The 19,587-nt window shown below is 43.4% G+C and overlaps 1 protein-coding gene across 4 annotated transcripts in view; it reads left to right on the plus strand.

Annotated features, from left to right (window-relative positions):
* NAV1 (neuron navigator 1) overlaps positions 1-19,587 on the plus strand; it is a 436,382-nt gene that overhangs the window by 399,950 nt on the left and 16,845 nt on the right. For all 4 annotated transcript variants that reach the window (XM_072137230.1, XM_072137232.1, XM_072137231.1 and 1 more), the window contains one exon: positions 16,202-16,399. In XM_072137230.1, coding sequence (XP_071993331.1) covers positions 16,202-16,399 — 198 coding nt within the window. The remainder of the gene's footprint in view (positions 1-16,201; positions 16,400-19,587) is intronic.

A 19,587-nucleotide genomic window follows, 5' to 3' on the forward strand; every position in this document is an offset into this window, starting at 1 on the left:
CAAAGAATTTATCGGTGGTTGTGGTGAGCATTTTAACCCCTGACACGCTGGTCAAAATTGAATGCAGAGTAAATGGTGCAGAGTAAAAATTGCGTTTTTATCTCAAAAATGTCATTTTAGTGCCTCATATACTGTGCCCAACCCATGCCACTTTAGACAAACACCCCAAAAATCATTCTGCGGGTTGTCCCGAGTACAGCAATACCACACATGTGCCAATAATTTACAGACTGGGCACACAGAAGGGATGAGAACGGAAGGAGTGAAATTTTGATTTTCCAGCTCCGTTTTCACACGTTTGGATTTGGAGTGCCATGTCATGTTGGCAGGGCCCGTGAGGTGCCAGTGCAATAGAAACCCCCAATAAATGACACCATTACGGAAACTAGACCCCTCAAAGAATTTATCGGTGGTTGTGGTGAGCATTTTAACCCCCGACACGCTGGTCAAAATTGAATGCAGAGTAAATGGTGCAGAGTAAAAATTGCGTTTTTATCTCAAAATTTCATTTTAGTGCCTCATATACTGTGCCCAACCCATGCCACTTTAGACAAACACCCCAAAAATCATTCTGCGGGTTGTCCCGAGTACAGCAATACCACACATGTGCCAATAATTTACAGACTGGGCACACAGAAGGGATGAGAACGGAAGGAGTGAAATTTTGATTTTCCAGCTCCGTTTTCACATGTTTGGATTTGGAGTGCCATGTCATGATGGCAGGGCCCGTGAGGTGCCAGTGCAATAGAAACCCCCAATAAATTATACCATTACGGAAACTAGACCCCTCAAAGAATTTATGGGTGGTTGTGGTGAGCATTTTAACCCCCGACACGCTGGTCAAAATTGAATGCAGAGTAAATGGTGCAGAGTAAAAATTGCGTTTTTATCTCAAAAATGTCATTTTAGTGCCTCATATACTGTGCCCAACCCATGCCACTTTAGACAAACACCCCAAAAATCATTCTGCGGGTTGTCCCGAGTACAGCAATACCACACATGTGCCAATAATTTACAGACTGGGCACACAGAAGGGATGAGAACGGAAGGAGTGAAATTTTGATTTTCCAGCTCCGTTTTCACACGTTTGGATTTGGAGTGCCATGTCATGTTGGCAGGGCCCGTGAGGTGCCAGTGCAATAGAAACCCCCAATAAATGACACCATTACGGAAACTAGACCCCTCAAAGAATTTATCGGTGGTTGTGGTGAGCATTTTAACCCCCGACACGCTGGTCAAAATTGAATGCAGAGTAAATGGTGCAGAGTAAAAATTGCGTTTTTATCTCAAAATTTCATTTTAGTGCCTCATATACTGTGCCCAAACCATGCCACTTTAGACAAACACCCCAAAAATCATTCTGCGGGTTGTCCCGAGTACAGCAATACCACACATGTGCCAATAATTTACAGACTGGGCACACAGAAGGGATGAGAACGGAAGGAGTGAAATTTTGATTTTCCAGCTCCGTTTTCACACGTTTGGATTTGGAGTGCCATGTCATGTTGGCAGGGCCCGTGAGGTGCCAGTGCAATAGAAACCTCCAATAAATGATACCATTACGGAAACTAGACCCCTCAAAGAATTTATTGGTGGTTGTGGTGAGCATTTTAACCCCCAACACGCTGGTCAAAATTGAATGCAAAGTAAATGGTGCAGAGTAAAAATTGCGTTTTTATCTCAAAAATGTCATTTTAGTGCCTCATATACTGTGCCCAACCCATGCCACTGTAGACAAACACCCCAAAAATCATTCTGCGGGTTGTCCCAAATACAGCAATACCACACATGTGCCAATAATTTACAGGCTGGGCACACGGCAGGGGTCAGGAAGAAAGAAGCACAATTTAGGTTTTCAAGCTTCGTTTTCACTAGATTGGTAATGGGGGGTACCCCCGAGGTACCAGTACAATAGAAACCCCCAAGTAGTGAACCCATTTTGGAAAGGGCACCCCTCAAAGAATGTATGTAGGCTTGTATGAGCATTTTAACCCCCAACACGCTGGCCAAAATTGAATGCAAAGTAAAGGGTGCAGAGTAAAAATTGTGTTTTTATCCCAAAAATGTCATTTTAGTGCCTCGTGTACTGTGCCCAACCCATGCCACTTTAGATAAACACCCCAAAAATCATTCTGTGGGTTGTCCCAAATACAGCAATACCACACATGTGCCAATAATTTACAGGCTGGGCACACGGCAGGGGTCAGGAAGAAAGAAGCACAATTTAGGTTTTCAAGCTTCGTTTTCACTAGATTGGTAATGGGGGGTACCCCCGAGGTACCAGTACAATAGAAACCCCCAAGTAGTGAACCCATTTTGGAAAGGGCACCCCTCAAAGAATGTATGTAGGCTTGTATGAGCATTTTAACCCCCAACACGCTGGCCAAAATTGAATGCAAAGTAAAGGGTGCAGAGTAAAAATTGTGTTTTTATCTCAAAAATGTCATTTTAGTGCCTCGTGTACTGTGCCCAACCCATGCCACTTTAGACAAACACCCCAAAAATCATTCTGCGGGTTGTCCCAAATACAGCAATACCACACATGTGCCAATAATTTACAGGCTGGGCACACGGCAGGGGTCAGGAAGAAAGAAGCACAATTTAGGTTTTCAAGCTTCGTTTTCACTAGATTGGTAATGGGGGGAACCCCCGAGGTACCAGTACAATAGAAACCCCCAAGTAGTGAACCCATTTTGGAAAGGGCACCCCTCAAAGAATGTATGTAGGCTTGTATGAGCATTTTAACCCCTAAGGTGCTGGCTAAAATTTAATACAAAGTGAGTAGTGCAGAGAAACAATTGTATTGCAATTTATCAAATATGCCATTGAAGTGACAAAAGTATTTTGCCCAACTCATGCCACTGGGGAAAAACACATCAAAAATCATTCTGCGGGTTACCCCGGTTAGGGCAATACCCCATAGGAGGCAATAATCTGTAGGATGGAGACACGACAGGGCTCAAAAGGGAATAACTTGTTGGAGCACAGACATTGTACATTTTTTTTTTCTTTTTGGCATCATGAAAGATTTGTAGATGCCAATAGGGGCCAGTACAGTAGAAACCCCTAAGAACTGACCCTATTTTGGAAACTACACCCCTCCATGAATTAATCTAGGGGTATAGTTAGCATTTTAACCCCACAGGTGGACCCCTGAAAAAGTGCATAATGGATAGTGCATAGTAAAAAATATCCATTATGTCATTTTGTGCCCAGCTGCTGCCATGGGAGACAAACACCCTAAAAATCATGATGCATGTTTTCCCGGGTAAAGCATACGGGACAGTAATCTACAGGCTGGGCACATGGCAGGGCTTAGAAGGGATGGTGCGGCATGCGGCATGATGTATAAGCTGTGCGTCAGGGTAACTACAGGGTACTCTAAAAATCCAGGGATGTATGATAAATTCGGAAGCAATCTTTCATACATAACCCTGGTTTTTCTGGGCATGTCTCACAGTGATGAATGGTGTCCTTCCGAATGCCATTTTTGGAGCACACCCTGCACCTCTTCTGTGTCCTTCCCTTGCTGGCTGTTTGGGAAACTACTCCTGGAAAGTGCTGCCCTGGTACAATACGTGATGGGGCCTCACTTCCAGATGTGCTAGCACTCCCCCCTTCCTGGTCTCCAAAAAGAAAGTACTTTATTACCACCTCTTGAAATTCCAGGAAAGTTCCCCTCTGGCCGGCATATCGATGCAGCACATAAGCATTATACAATGCCATCTGCATCATGTGCACGGCCAGCTTCTTGTACCACACCCTCGACTTCCGCATGGCATTGTACGGCTGAAGCACCTGGTCAGACAAGTCCACCCCTCCATGCCGCACTATTTCTGGAAGTGAGGCACTTGAACAGGGTGGTGCTGGTGTAGAAATTGTCCAGGTAGAGGTGGTAGCCCTGGTCCAGCAGTGGGTGCACTAAATCCCACACTATCTTCCCTGTAACACCCAGGAAGGGGGGGCATTCTGGGGGCACTATAGTGGAGTCCTTCCCTTCATATATCCTGAACTTGTATGTGTACCCTGATGAACTTTCGCACAGCTTATACATCTTCACACCATACCTTGCCCTCTTATTGGGCAGGTACTGGCGGAAGTGAAGTCTCCCTTTGAATTGTACTAGGGACTCGTCTATGCTCACATGTTTGGCGGGGGTATATGCCTGGGCAAACTTGGCACTAAAATGATCTAATATGGGCCTGACCTTAAATAACCGATCATAACTGGGGTCACCTCTGGGTGGGCACTGTGTGTTGTCAGTGTAGTGCAAAAACTTATGGATGGCTTCAACGCGCATCCTTCTCATTGCCATGCGGAACATGGGGGTGTGGTACAGTATGTCTGTGCTCCAGTAGTCCCTTATTGAAGGCTTCTTTACTATCCCCATAAGGAGTATTATGCCCCAATACTTGTGCATCTCTGCTGCAGTGAAAGGGGTCCACCTGTACGGTTGTGCATAAAAGGACGTGGGGTTTTGGGCAATATGTTGTGCAGCGTAGAGATTTGTCTGAAATATAATAATATTCAGCAGCGCCTCATCAAAAAAAAACTTTAAAAAGTCCAAAGCTCTGAGCCCTGTCGTGTCAAAGTTAATTCCAGGATGGCCCAAAAAGTCAGGGATCTGAGGGGTATAATTATCTGGGGCTACCCATGTGGGGTCAGTGGAAGCCCCAGACGCTTCTCCTGCAGAAGTCCCAGAAACTTCTCCTGCAGAAGTCCCAGGCACTTCTCCTGCAGAAGTCCCTGGAACCCTACGGCGCCTTCTTGGGGGTCCTTCCAGGTCAGTGGAAGATGAGCAGGAGGATGATGATAGGTAAAAGGGACCATCATCCCCACTAGCTGACTCGGTGTCAGAGGCAAGCATGTTATATGCCTCCAACACGGTGTACGTCTTCTGAGACATTGCACACAAAAAAAATAGAGAACTAGAAAATAGATAATGTGCACCAAACTACACGGATAAACCGTCTAGCAGGCACACAAAAAAAAATATAATGCACACCAAACTACACGGACAAGCCGCACAGATGGCACACACAAAAAATAATGTGCACTAAACTACACGGACAAGCCGCACAGATAGCACACAAAAAAAAAAAAGATAATGCACACCAAACTACACGGACAAGCCGCACAGATGGCACACACCAAAAATAATGCGTACTAAACTACACGGACAAGCCGCACAGATAGCACACAAAAAAAATAATGCGCACTAAACTACACGGACAAGCCGCACAGATAGCACACAAAAAAAATAATGCGCACTAAACTACACGGACAAGCCGCACAGATAGCACACAAAAAAAAAAAGATAATGCACACCAAACCACACGGACCAGCCGCACAGATGGCACACAAAAAATAATGCGCACTAAACTACACGGATAAGCCGCGCAGATAGCACACAAAAAAAAATAATGCGCACTAAACTACACGGACAAGCCGCACAGATAGCACACAAAAAAATAATGCGCTCTAAACTACACGGACAAGCCGCATAGATAGCACACAAAAAAAAAGATAATGCACACCAAACCACACGGACCAGCCGCACAGATGGCACACACAAAAAGTAGCTACGTACGGGTACACCTACGGCGCTCTGGAAAAAAATATTACCAGGCACCGAAAAAAAAACCAAAAAGGCGCTACAAATGCACCTAGCTTGCCCTAAGACAAACTAACTACCGCTAAGACTGCTAAAGATTCTGTGCAGCGCTATTCACACGGCGCACTGAAAAGTGCGTCCAGTGCAGAACAACGCTAACACAGCGCACTGAAAAGTGCGTTTGGGTTCAGAAGGGACAGACAGGGAAAAACGGAAGACACGTGGGATCACACAAGGCGATCACACAGGGAACACACAGGACACAGGAAAAAACAGATAGGGATGGGAATTTGTAGGGAACAATAGGGATCAGATAAGGATCAGAACACTATTTATAGTGTAAAAGTGTATTTTGGTGCACACAGTAACGCTCTCTCCTCTCTCCAGTGATACCAAACCAAAATGGTGCCGCTGGAGGAAGAGGAAGGGGCTAAAACCACGTTTTTTAGCCCAAAATCGCTGTAATTGGCCAGTCAGGTTTGACTGGCCAATCACGGCGATCGGCGGGCGGGACCGATTTGATTGGTCGGGTGACGGAGACAGGAACTCCTCCTGCCTCTGTCACCCAAATCTCGTCCCGATGTCACCACGTCGCGAGACGTGGTGACAATTCTAAAATCCTATGCGCTCGCGCCGTAGCTGTACTGCGCTGAGCGCTAATCGTCGGAAGCTGCGCAGTACAGCTACGGCGCGGAGCGCTAAGGGGTTAATAACATTTTCTGATGCTATACAGTCACTGGCTTCCACACTACTGCTAGACTGACAGACATCATCTAAGACAGGTGTAGGTACATTCACATTAACAGCAGTATCTAATGCTATGTCATCTCTAGCTTCCACATTACAGTTAGCATGATTGTTACTTCATATGCAGTAGGTTGTGATTTCATTTCTATCACTAGGATTGTACATGCTATTTACAGCATTGGGTACCACATTTCAATCAACAGAGCCTGATAAATAACTACAAGCTATATCTATATCAGAACTATGCATGCAAACATCATCTAACACAGTTACATTTACTATAGGTTTATGCAGATAATCAGTAGACAGTTCTATTACATCATTTGACTATCACAGTATTTGGTAGGCACAGTCTCAATATCACAGCACTCAACTCACAGTACCACAGCACTCAACTCATGTGTGACATTGAGTGTGCCAGGGTCCTCCTTGGCATCCATGGGCAGATATTTGGACAGTAACCATCCCAAATCAGTCCCCAAAACTTTGGTGTGAATGTTATCTGTTATCCCCACCTCCATCATCCCTCTTCCCACCCCCCAATCCAGGTACAAGCGTGCAATGGGCAAGGCTGGGGTGAGGCCTCCAATGCCAGCAATGGGATGAGATCCTTCGGTTTGACAAGTGATGGGTGCGCAAGGGTCATCTTTGCACCGGTATCCCTCTAACCCACTGTGACATTTTCACTAGCCACCCTCTTATTCCCACCCACAAACAAAACAGAAGATGAAGAAACCATTGGTGTGGGCAAAGGGATGGTCTCCCTCTTCTCTCGAACACGTAATGCTGATAAGCATTCTTGATAGCACACAAAAGATCTGCGGTGGTCTCCTGCCAACTTGGGTGATGAAGGAGGCGTGCCCCAGAAGCTTTGTAGCCGTAAGCGTTGACACGCGGCTTGCCCCCCTTCCATCCTGCAACAGCAGGCTTCCGTGCCTCAGGAAGTTCATCCACATCCGCGATACAGGTGTGGACGAACTGATCCATGGTCATGAGATTGTCCACATCTTCTAGAGTGGTCACACACCATCCGGGGACCATTGTTTAAACAGGGTTCGTAACTTGATGGCATGCTCTGCATAGCTATCTGCATCCGCACGCTTTACAATCTTGAACTGTTCCCGGTACACCTCTGGTGTTTAACTTCTGGTAAGTGAGGTTAAACCGCTCTATCAGATCCTTTTTTTATAGCTTTATAATCATACTTCTGGGCCCATTCAGGAGGTGGCAGTTGAAACAGCTGGAGAAATAGAGAAAGAGAAGTGTTTATACCGCTAGGGCCACTGGCGCCGCCATGTACAGCCGGTTGCTGAGAGACATCTTGTATCGGTTCCTCTGAGGCTGGAGGTCCCTGGTCCGGTTCCACAGAAGGATGGGACTGTACATCAAACACTACCAGCGCTTGAATTATCTCCGCCTTGTTCTGGCCCATTAGTATCAGCCTTGCATCCGTTTCTGTACACCTCTGCCATGGTGGTCTAACTAAGCAAACAAAAGATAGAAAAGAGGGGGAGGGGAACTGTTTTGCACATATGTATATTCACTGACTAGTATGAGTGTACTGAGTTTCTTGCTTGTGGACTGTTGTATTAGGAATACTTAGAAAGACTTCCAGTTCTGACACCAGTATATGAAGGCAGGGGAGAGCGGAGCTCTGTAGCACAGGGCCCTAATAATGACCCCTCCGCTGCACAAATGACAAAATAAACAGCGCTTATAGCACTTACTGACACTGGAAACCGGAGAGACGCAACAGGATAGGTGGAGGGTCTCCTGCGATCCTACAGACAGTGGGAATAAAGAGAAACGCTGTGCAGAGGGAGGATGTGACAGAGGAAGAAGGTGGTGAGTCAGACACCAGCTCGCATGCTAGTCAGCAACCGCAAATTAACTGCCAACGTCTGGCAAAGGAAGTGGTACAGAGAATGGTCCCCAACAGACAAGATGTAGTGGCCATAGCTATTGCAGATTCTCTTAGAATGCTGCAAAATGAAATAGAGACCAATACTGAGAGAATTGAGGGCACTGAGCAGCACATATCTTCGCTTGAGGATGACACATGGGGTTATGGCATGAGGAAAGAATCTGGTGGCAGAAAACCATAGACTGTCTGAAAAACTGGATGACTTGGAAAACAGGTCGAGATGGAGCAATCTCTGTTGGCAAATACTTTATGCAGCGACCAAGCACACTGCCACGGCTACTGGGTATGGACAAAAAGACATTTGTATAGAGAGCTCATAGAATTGGCCCACCTAGGCCTGCGCGCTACCCATCTACACAACCATCAGGGATAGGGAAGCAACCTAGGCACTCCATTGCAAAATACCTAAATTATGCAGATAAGGAACAAATCCTAAGAGCGTATAGAAGACGAAAGATAGTGATAGGGAGCCAAGATCCTACTTTCATCGCACTACTCAACAGAGCTCACCAAAGAGACCCCGTGTGTTTAGTGGACTGTGCAGATAACTATATAAACGCACGTGGAAGTTCCAGCTCATGTTCCTAGCAAGCCCAAGAGCTGGAAACTTTTGGTCTGTATCTTATATATATTACCCCCTCACCACAACAGCATCACCTGAGAGAGCAAACCCAGTCTTTAAAAATCTGCACCTTCTTCATCTCCTCAGTATGGTTTCCTGTCCCTACGGAAGACACAGTGGGATCCCCAGTGAGGTCCCCTGAAGTACCTCCGGTGGGCTATATGTAGCTCGGAGGATGGTCGCTGATAAATGTAAGTCTAACTCTTGGCTTTTCCTGGAAACAGGAAAAGACAATAATACTGACCACGGATGCAAGCTCAGGGTCTTTTTGCCACCAAGAAAAAAAGACAAGTGGAAAAATAATTCTGTTCTCTTCAGTCCACTAGACAGATCATGGGCGATGGATGCTCTTTCAGTGAGGTGGGAGTTCAGGCTTGCTTATGCCTTTCCCCCACTGGTCCTGCTACCAAGGGTCTTGAGGAAAATCAGACAGGATCATGCGAGCATAATTCTGATATAGGTGTGTTGGGGGAATTATCCGATCTGTTTTGTAAGGCCCCTTACACAAAAGTCCTGGAGGATAGAGTTATTCTTCTCACTGATCCGGCTTTTGTACCAAAGGTAGCATCCAAATTCTATAGATCACAGGAGGTCATCCTTCCTTTTTTCTGTGCAAATCCTGGATCTGAGTGTCCCAACTTAGATGTGAGACAAGCACTTTTAGAATATTTAGAAAGAACCTCTTCTTGGAGAAAATCGGATAGTCTTTTCATCCTATATGGTGGTAGGAATAAAGGTAGAAAGGCATCTCCTAAACGATAGCTAGGAGTGTCCTTAGGAGGAAATCGCTAGCTTGATCCATCAAGCTAGCAATTTCCTCAGCCTATTCGGCAGCATAAATGCCCAGTCCTGGACGGTTGAGGGCCCACTCCACTAGAGCAGTTGCTACATCCTGGACTGATTTTATGGACAGGTCTATAGACGAAATTTGTCAGGCAGTCACATGGTCATCCCCTCACACCTTCTTTAGGCACTACCGATTTTAATCTCTCTGGTGGTGCTGTCGTGGTGAGGGGATAATAGGTCATTTTCATTCCCGGAACCACGACAGCACCACTTAGTTCCCTCCCTGTTGTTTGAAACACTTGATGAAGTTTTGGTTTGGTGATGGCTATTCACTAGGTGTCGTGTGGGAGTGGTTTAATTAACCTGATATTGGGAGTCTCAACAGCTCTATGGAAAAATATTGAGGAGAAGGAGGTGCAGGCTTTTAAAGGCTTGGTTTCCTTTCCAGGGGGCGGACCCCTCTCTCCAGTTCAGACTGGCTGTAAAATGTGTATATAAAGATGAGGTGCAGAGTTTACAAGATGAGCGTGTACATCTTTCAGTCAAGATGAGGTGCAGAGTGTACTTTAACCAGTTCGCGACCGCCCGCCATGTATTCACGGCAACGGTCGGATCGCGCTGCATGGAGAGGGCATGAAAAAATTACGGAAGGGAGAGGCCTCCCTTATCCCTCATTAACACTTCTTGTTTAATGCGTACCTTCTTCCTCCCCCATAGAAGTTTATTAATAATCCTCCGAATAAGGCCAAACCATTTCTTGTCAATCCAGCATGGGCAATTACATAACACAAACAATATTTGGGGCAATAGTATACTTTTAATTAGCACCACCCTCTCAGCTCAATTCAATGGGAGGGAAGTCCATGTGTTCACCTTGCCCTTCAATTTTGACAAGAGGGGAACCAGGTTCAGTGCAACATAATCGGCCACGCTGGAACTAACTTTTATACCTAGATACTCCAAGGAATGAGAGCTCCTCAAGTCTAGATGTTCCAATTGACGCAAGATTCCTCGTTGAGAGGCAACAAAATAGATTTCTGCACATTAATCTCGAAGCCTGAGTATCTTCCAAACTCGTTAATCACTTTTAAGGCTTTCGGTACCGACGTCACTGAGTCTTTCAAGCAAAGGAGAATATCATCGGCGTAGAGCATGATCTTATTGGAAGGTCCCCCATACCCTGCTCCCCCAATCTGCTCACTAGACCTGACCTTTATGGCCAAAGGCTCAATAAACAGAGCAAATAACAGGGGAGACAGGGGACACCCCTGTCTTGTTCCCCTAGTTAGAGAAAAAAACAAAGAGAAATCACCATTCACTCTAATGCAAGCCCTTGGAGTGATATAAAATAATTTAACCCATTGCACAAAATTATAACCCAAGCCAAATCTATGCATAACTTTCCAGAAGAAGTCCCACTCCACCCTGTCAAAGGCCTTAGAGGCATCCAGTGACAGGATGGAGCGGGAGCCCCCCCGGCCCAGCTGCAGACTCGAAAAGAGCCGCCTAATATTTGTACTAAAATGGCGCCCTGCCACAAAGCCACATTGATCTTTATGTACTAATGCTGGAACCACCGTTTTTAATCTATTTGCCAGTAACTTAGCCATCAGCTTTGCAACCGCATTTAAAAGTGAAATCGGTCGGTAAGATTCCCCTTCTAATGGATCTTTATTTTTTTTATGTATCAAAACAATTCCTGCCTCATACCAAGACTCAGGAAGTTTGCCCCCAACCTGTGCATCTTCCCATACCTCAACCAAAAGAGTCATGAGAAGAGAATCAAATCTCACAAAGATCTCCAGTGATAACCCATCCAAACCCAGGGCGGCATTACGTCTTGAGGAAATCAGTGTTTCCTCCAGTTCTTTAACTGATATCGGTAGGGACAGTTGAATTCTCTTTTCTTCCTGTAATTGGGGAAAACAGATACCGTCCAGATACTTTTTAATATTCTCTAATGTGACCTCCAGGTCAGAAGAGTAAACATTATGAAAAAACCTCAAGAATTCAGCCTTGATCTCACTTTGGCTATTCACGATTTCCCCCAAGTTGTTCTTAATTGCCTGTATTCTATTTACCTCCTGATTTTTCCTTACTTTCTGTAAGAGCCTTCTAGTTGATAATCTGCTCTCGCAGTGGGCAGACTGATTTAGAAAGAATAGTTTTTGCATTGCTTTATTGGCAAGAAATTCATTATACGTTTCTTGAGCCGGTTTCAGACTCAGACTATCCAAGCTACTTTGTGCTCTATTCTCCTGAAAAGCCTTCTCCCACTTTTTGACTTCTACCTTTAACTGCTTTTCCTGTTTTACAAACTGCCTTTGTAAGAATATCACTTCAGAGTCTAAAAGGCCTCTCAGGAAGGCTTTCGTCGAATCCCATAGCAAGCCATAATTGTTAACCAATCTATTTACGGTGATAAAATGACACATTTCTTTCTTTATCTTATCCTCATTCGCAATCAAAGACAACCAGTGAGGATTAATCTTCCAAAATCTACATGAAGGTTGGCTCTCACCGGATAACTCCAAAACTACGGGGAGTAATACGAGATCAGGCGATTCTCGCATCTCATCTTTTTTATCCGCCCCAGAACCAATTTGTTCCCCAAAACCAAATCAATCCTAGATAAAGAATTGTGCGAGCGGTTAAAACATGAATATGCCAATTGATCACCGTAAACGTATCTCCATACATCTGTCCATCCTATTTCTTGGCAAAATCTAGCGAACGCAGCATACCCCTTCCCTTATTATCGGAGTGGTTTCTCCTCAAGCGATCTTTACTCTCAGAAAATACAGAATTAAAATCTCCTAGAACTAGCACCAGACAGTCCCCTACTTTCTCAATAAACCTAAGAAGTCTTAGGAGTACCTCAAATCTGAAAGGCGGAGGTATATAAATCCACTACATATCTAGTGCTTCCAGAATACCATAGAGGAACACAAATTTTCCGTCCACATCACACTGTACATCAAGGACTTGGAAGTCAATAGATCTATGAATTAATATAGTGACTCCCCTAGAGAAGGAAGAAAAGACTGAAGAGGGTCAGATTAAAACTGGAATATCTGTGTTAACCTAAAGGAAAGGGGGGTTGGGTGTTGCCAAATTCTTGTATTTTGTATCTGCTATACTCCAATATCTGTTAGGGGGTAATGATATAATAAAAGCTATTGCGCAAAAGGTAAATTTGGATATCAATAACGGGCTGATATTATTGGATTGCGGGGCCCTGGAATCTACGGATTTAGCACGGGTTGGGTTAGGAAGTGTTAGGAGTTAAACACCAGTACAATATATGCACCATTATGGAATAAGTTAAGGGTCAGAAATTCTGGGAAGATAGAGGTATTGATAAAAAGCACAGATTTCCTTTAATCCCTTACCGACATGTAATACTACGTCACATGCCAGGTGCGGGTGCATGGAGAGGGCTCACGGGCTGAGCCCTCTCCATAGCCAGTAAGACTTTGCTGCATATTACAGCAAAGGCTTACAGATAACACCCACGATCAGTGCCAGCACCGATCTGGGGTGTTTTGCCGACGGCTTCAAAAAGGAGGACCCGAGTCTACTCAGGTTAACCTACCCGAGGCTACTTCGGGTTAACCTATTCATTTCAATATGCTATCAGCACATTGAAATGAATGAGGAGTAAAATCCACATATACTGCCATACTGTAGTAAGGCAGTATATGATAGGATCGTACAGACAACCTAGGGTTAAAGTACCCTAGGGAGTCTGAAAAATTAAAAAAAAGTTTTAAAAAAATTATAATAAACCTAAAAACTCAAATCACCCCCCTTTCCCTAGAACTGATATACATATAAATAAACAGTAAAAATCATAAACACATTAGGTATCGACACGTCCGAAAATGCCCGATCTATAAAAATATGATAACGTTTTTTCACTGCGTTTAACCCCATAACGGAAAATCGTGCCCAAAGTCGAAAATAGCACTTATGCCATTTTTAAAAAATTTAAAATTCTTTAAAAAGTGATCAAAAGGTCCTAAAAGTCCTAAAAGTGATAAAATTATAAACGTCAACAAAATCCGCAAAAACAATACCTCCCAAAGCTCTATACACCAAAGTATAAAAAAGTTATTAGCGTCAGAAGACTGCAAAATCCTCCCAAAAAATTTTGTACAGGAGGTTTTAATTTTTTTAAAATGTATGAAAACTTTATAAAACCTATACAAATTTGGTATCCCAGTAATTGCACCGACCCAAAGAATAAAGTAGAGATGTCATTTGGGGCGTACAGTGAAATCCGTAAAATCCAAGCCCACAAGAATACGGCACGAATGCGTTTTTTTTACCAATTTCACTGCATTTACAATTTTTTTCCCGCTTCCCAGTACACGGCATGGAATATTAAATACCACCATTTTGAAGTGTAATTTGTTACGCAGAAAATAAGCCATCACACAGCTCTGTACATGGAAAAATCAAAAAGTTAGATTTTTGAAGGTGGGGAGTGAAAAATGAAAATGCAAAAACGAAAAAGGGCTGCGGCATTAAGGGGTTAATATGATGAAAGATTTGTATGACTTGGGGATAAACATTATTTTCAATACATTCAGTTACATCACAGTGTAAAAAGTATAAGTAAGACAACACTTATAGGCAGATAGGTATCATGTTGTGGAATTTTTTGGGAAAATAAAATGGAAGAAAAAAAATCACTAAAATTTACAAATATATATGTCTGCAAACTTTTATGATGGCTTGCAGCACAGTAGCAAAATAAAGTGGGGAGATATATTGGGACCCTTTCAGTAACTCAATGGTCAAGTATATATCAGAATGTGGGTAGTATGGCTAGCTCCAAGCCCCTTCAGATTAACTCAAAGCAAAATTATGTACAGATTATATTACACCCCAAAAAAGATAAACTACTTAGAGAAGACAGACAGAAAAGTACTTTAGGTGTCAGGAATTAAGTGCAGATTTTTTATATATGGTATGGAACTGATGGTGGGTTCTGCAAGTTTGGGAGGAAGTTCATGTAGAGGTTGGTAAAACCTCTGCATTAGATGTCCCCAAGACATTCGGACGTATTGGTCCTTGGTAATACCACAGACATAACTGGATTCAGAGATCAAGTTCAATGGTTGTTGATGGCCTTGCTAGAAGTATGCTGATAAATGGTTGGAAATCAACTAGAACCCTCAAAATGAAAGAATGGTATAATAGACTGAATAGAATCAAAACATTTGAAAAAATAAATATATAGAGGCAAGGAAAGAGAGGGTCTGGAAAAAAAAAGATGGCTATTGAGGAGAGGGAAGAATCTTGAAGGTTCTCTTTTTTTTTTTGGTTGTATTCTTTCCTTTTTTTAATCCCTTTTTTGCCGAGTAAGGGGTGGGGGTGGGAGGTAGGTGGGGTTAATTATTGTAAGAATTAATGGAAAGAATAAGAATATGATGTTAATTGGAACTATGCAAGACGCTGCTGGATGATCACAGGTTTTTACTCAAAACTACGCTAGGTGTGACCAATGCAGCATATCGGGATAATGGTGCATGTCTAAACCTCATGATATATCCGCCTTGGCCAACATATGATAAATATCCCCCTATACGTCTGTTTCTTCATGTTACTCCTGTGATGATGCGGTGATTTTCCGACAACATTTATACTCACACCTGTGTCGCCCCCACCCCTGTTCCCTCAGTTTTCATGTTTTAAATCTTTTATGTAGATGGATTGTTTGTTATGCACATACAGTACTTTATCCGTCCACCTGCTTGGGGTTCTGTTTATGCCAAGTCTTATTGTAAGGCAGAATGTATTGTAATATTGCCTTTTAAAACAATAAAACAATTTTTGAAACTAAATATGTGTGAAGAGTAAAACAATATTTAAGAAAACACTGGAAGCTTAATAAAAAATTTTTTCCCCTATATGTATTGAAAATGTAAAAATGTGCAAGAATCAAGCTAAACAACATGCATGTTATTTTATCCTGCACAGTAAAAGCCTTTTAATAAAACAATGGCAGTTGTATTATCGTTTTTTTGTATTGCAGTAGTTTGTGAATAAAATGCATTGCTTTTTTAAAACTCATTCAACAGGTTGTAATAAACTACAACCAATGTAGGGCTGCAATCTGCTGCAATATTGCAGCCCTTATGTGACTCTTCTCTCCATACACAATGTTACACAGCATGATGTGAGGAGGGTTTAAACTCCAAATTAGGCTTCCTACTAAGTGGTTAACTTTCATTGTAGAACTGAGTGGGTGCATGGGTGCTCTTCATTTAATTTCAACTTCACATAGTACTTTGCTGAGAAGAATCATAAGGCTTTTATAAACTTATCATATCCCATGTATGTAGTACTAGGTACCCTCTTACCTGAACACCACTGAAAGATTATTTGGGATACTTAAGTCTTACGCAATTATATATGTCTATTTTAAAGCCTTATCTGTTTAAAACAAACATAATAATTGATTTTACCTTTTATCTTCTTTCTCTTTTCGGTACTATAGGTTCATGGACAAAGAGCTGCCTGGGAGGACCCAGTTGAGTGGGTTAGACACACATTACCCTGGCCTCTAGCACAACAAGACCAGTCAAAGTTATTACATCTACCACAACCCAACACTGGCATCAGTCTTTCAGCATCATCTCCTAGGGAACACATTGTAAAGGAATCTCCACCAGCTTCTTTGGAGTCAGACCCACTGGTACTTCTAACTTCAATTTATAAATTCTCACCTATGCGGAGTTCACATCTTTTTTTTTTTTTTATGTATTTATTGACATTTTTTGATTAACAAATAAGACCCTATCATAGAGCCTATAACACAAAATAGTAGGTCAAAAAACCTAAGAGGGGAGAAGGGGTAGGGAAAAAGGAGATGGATCCCCGAATTATTCACTGGGCACCAGTTGGCCCCCATTTTCCAGTAAAAGCTCACAGCAATATTTATTCACTTTCCAGTTCAGGGACCCATATCAGTGGGGAGTTGATTGTGTAAGACAACTCTATGAAAATCAGAGCGAGGGGGAAGCGGGGTGGACATAGTACATTCAAATCTAAACAATAATAACTTAACCAAACATGACACCTAATCATCTCATCATGGTGTAGCATAAAAACATTTCCACAGTCAGGTGTTAAACAAAAAATAACATAGTTTTTCAGTGTCATGTATTGCGTGCGTAATCCTGCTCCTGTCATGTGTAGAAGACACAATGGGGGTCATTTACTAAGGGCCCGATTCGCGTTTTCCCGACGTGTTACCCGATTATTTCCGATTTGCGGCGATTGTCCCTGTATTGCCCCGGGATTTTGGCGCACGCGATTGGATTGCGGCGCATCGGCGGCGGCATGCACGCGACGGAAATCGGGGGGCGTGGCCGAACTAAACCCGACGGATTCGGAAAACCGCCGCATTTTAAAAAAAAAAAAATGTGTAGTGAAAATTGCACTTACCTTCACTCAGCCCGGCTCGGTGTATTCCAGTGCGTTCCGATGCTCTTTAGTGCAGCATCCCGGCCGGACCCGAATCCAGCGCAGAGAACGTGCCGCTGGATTGCGAATGGGCCGGGTAAGTAAATCTGCCCCAATGGGGCAGATTTATCATGCGGTCTGAAAGTCAGAATATTTCCACAAAAAACAGCTCAGCTTTCATTTTACCAGTGCTCATGAATATTTTAAAGGGGAGCTGTGATTGGTTGCCATGTGCAACTAGAAATATTCTGACTTTCAGACAGCTTGATAAATCTGCCCCAATGTGGGTGACCATGTTTAAAATCGGAATTGAATGGCATGTACACCAAAATGATGTTAACGAAGGGTTCGGTTCTCATCCCTTCTGCTGGTGCTGGTCTATAAATTTGTCAGTGTAGACTGAGGTTCTATGTATCCATTCCCTAATGATCCTCATGTTAGCTGCCAAATTGCACGCCTGATGTTAGTGAAGATAAGCTTTGGTTGTTGGAAGGTGTGAAATGATATCCTCCGGTGATGCCCCTCCCCCACATGAACTTGTTTATATCCTTTGGTGTTATGGGTAGAGGTTGCAGGAGATTTAACAAATTAGGGAATTCCACCATTTGGGTAGATTGGCCCTGTCTGTAAAGGAAAGAGAATGGTGTCCACGAAATTTGCTTGTCGGAGCAAGGGGGTTACCAGGGATCCCCTGTGTCCCCTTCTGGCCATGAACCCAGGTTACCTGGGGGAAGACCCAGGACGGCTTGTGCTGCTGTGGATGAAGCTTGGGAGCGGTAGGGTGGATCTGTAGCCGTCTAACAGATGACGGGTTTCTGTCCCTATTCCTGCGGTTACCGAAAGTGTGGCCACCCAGCGGCGTGTCACATGTTTGGAGCCGCAGGGCGAGAAATAAATAAAAAGAGATCCTAGCTCACTAGTCTGTGCTGTCCATGCCCCTAGCCGGCCACAGGATTATATGTCACCATTCCTGCTGCTTATCGCATATGTACCCATCTATGTGTGTACTGTGCACTTATTTTCCTGCCGTTTATATATGGTGTGATCGTGATTGCGCTCACAACTGTACCCGTCTCTGCTTAACCCGCGCACATTCCTATTGTACATTATGGGCTCTGAACAGACAGATGGGAAAGGGGGAATTAGTGGAGTCAGGAGTGGATGATCCTATGGTATGAGCAATGACTAGTTTCTTTTCTATATCCTTTTGGGTTTTTAGAAAGTGGAACCTCCCGTTAGAAAGGCTACTAGAAAATAAAACAATAAAACATTCGGATTTGTGAAGACAGTCATCCTTCATCATATGAGAAACTGACATCTCATGCCTGTATCCAACACATTGTTTCTCAGGAGTTGTCAGTGATGTTGGAAAATATATCCACAGTCATACGTGAAGAAGTGCATACTTCCTTAAAGAAGGTATCACAAAAAAAAAGCGATAAACGTTTCTGATTTTCCAGGACCCTCTAAACGTAATCTTTCGACTGATTCCGATGAAGATAATTTCCAGGAGTCAGATCAAAATTCTGAGACTGATTCGAAGTAAGAAGATTCTGGAAGGCCGCTGTTTCCTGTAGAATATATGGACCACCTAATAAAGATAACAAGTTCCACAATGGAAATTGAGGAACACAAAGAACGGAGCTTGGTTCAGAACGTTGTGTTCCAGGGCCTGGGGGAAAAGGATAGGCATGTTTTTCCTATATATCGGAAAATCTCCTCCCTTATCAAATCGTAGTGAAAGAAGCCCGACAAAAAAAGCTTTTTTCCTTGGGCTGTCAAGAGAAAGTATCCCTTTGATGAACAAGGACACTGAGTTTTGGTACAGACCCTCGAAGATTGATGTTGCAATTTCATAAGTCTTTAAGTCTGGCCTACCAATTGCAGGGAACCTTAAAAATCCAATGGATAAGAAAACAGATTGTTTTGTCAAAAGGAGGCTTCTCTAGTAGGTTTCAAACCCTTTTTTATGTGGCTGTTACAACTTGAAGCGACAATAAGACAAGGTACTCCGAGAGACAAGCTGCTCTCGGATATTACCACCTCTCAGAAGACATCAGCTTTTTTGGCAGATGCATTGGTGGATACACTAAGGCTGTCAGCCAGATCCTTGGCCCTGGTAAATTCGGCTAAAAGAGCCATATGGCTGAAAAGCTGGAATGGGGATTAAGCATCTAAAAATTGCTTACATGCTATCCCATGTGAAGAAGAATACCTGTTTGGGTCTGCAATAGATGAGATACTTGACAAGGCCTCGGACAGGAAGAAGAGCTTCCCTGGAAGTCAGGGGTTCTTAAGTACTACTTTTCATCCACAAAGAAAGTTTGTGCCAACTCAAAACCCAAGAAACAAAAAAAGAGGGGGGCTGGAAGTCATCTAGGAAACCGAGAGCCTGCTAAAAGAACAAACCAACAACGA

This window comes from Engystomops pustulosus, chromosome 2, assembly GCF_040894005.1.
Source record: "Engystomops pustulosus chromosome 2, aEngPut4.maternal, whole genome shotgun sequence".
Taxonomy (NCBI): domain Eukaryota; kingdom Metazoa; phylum Chordata; class Amphibia; order Anura; family Leptodactylidae; genus Engystomops; species Engystomops pustulosus.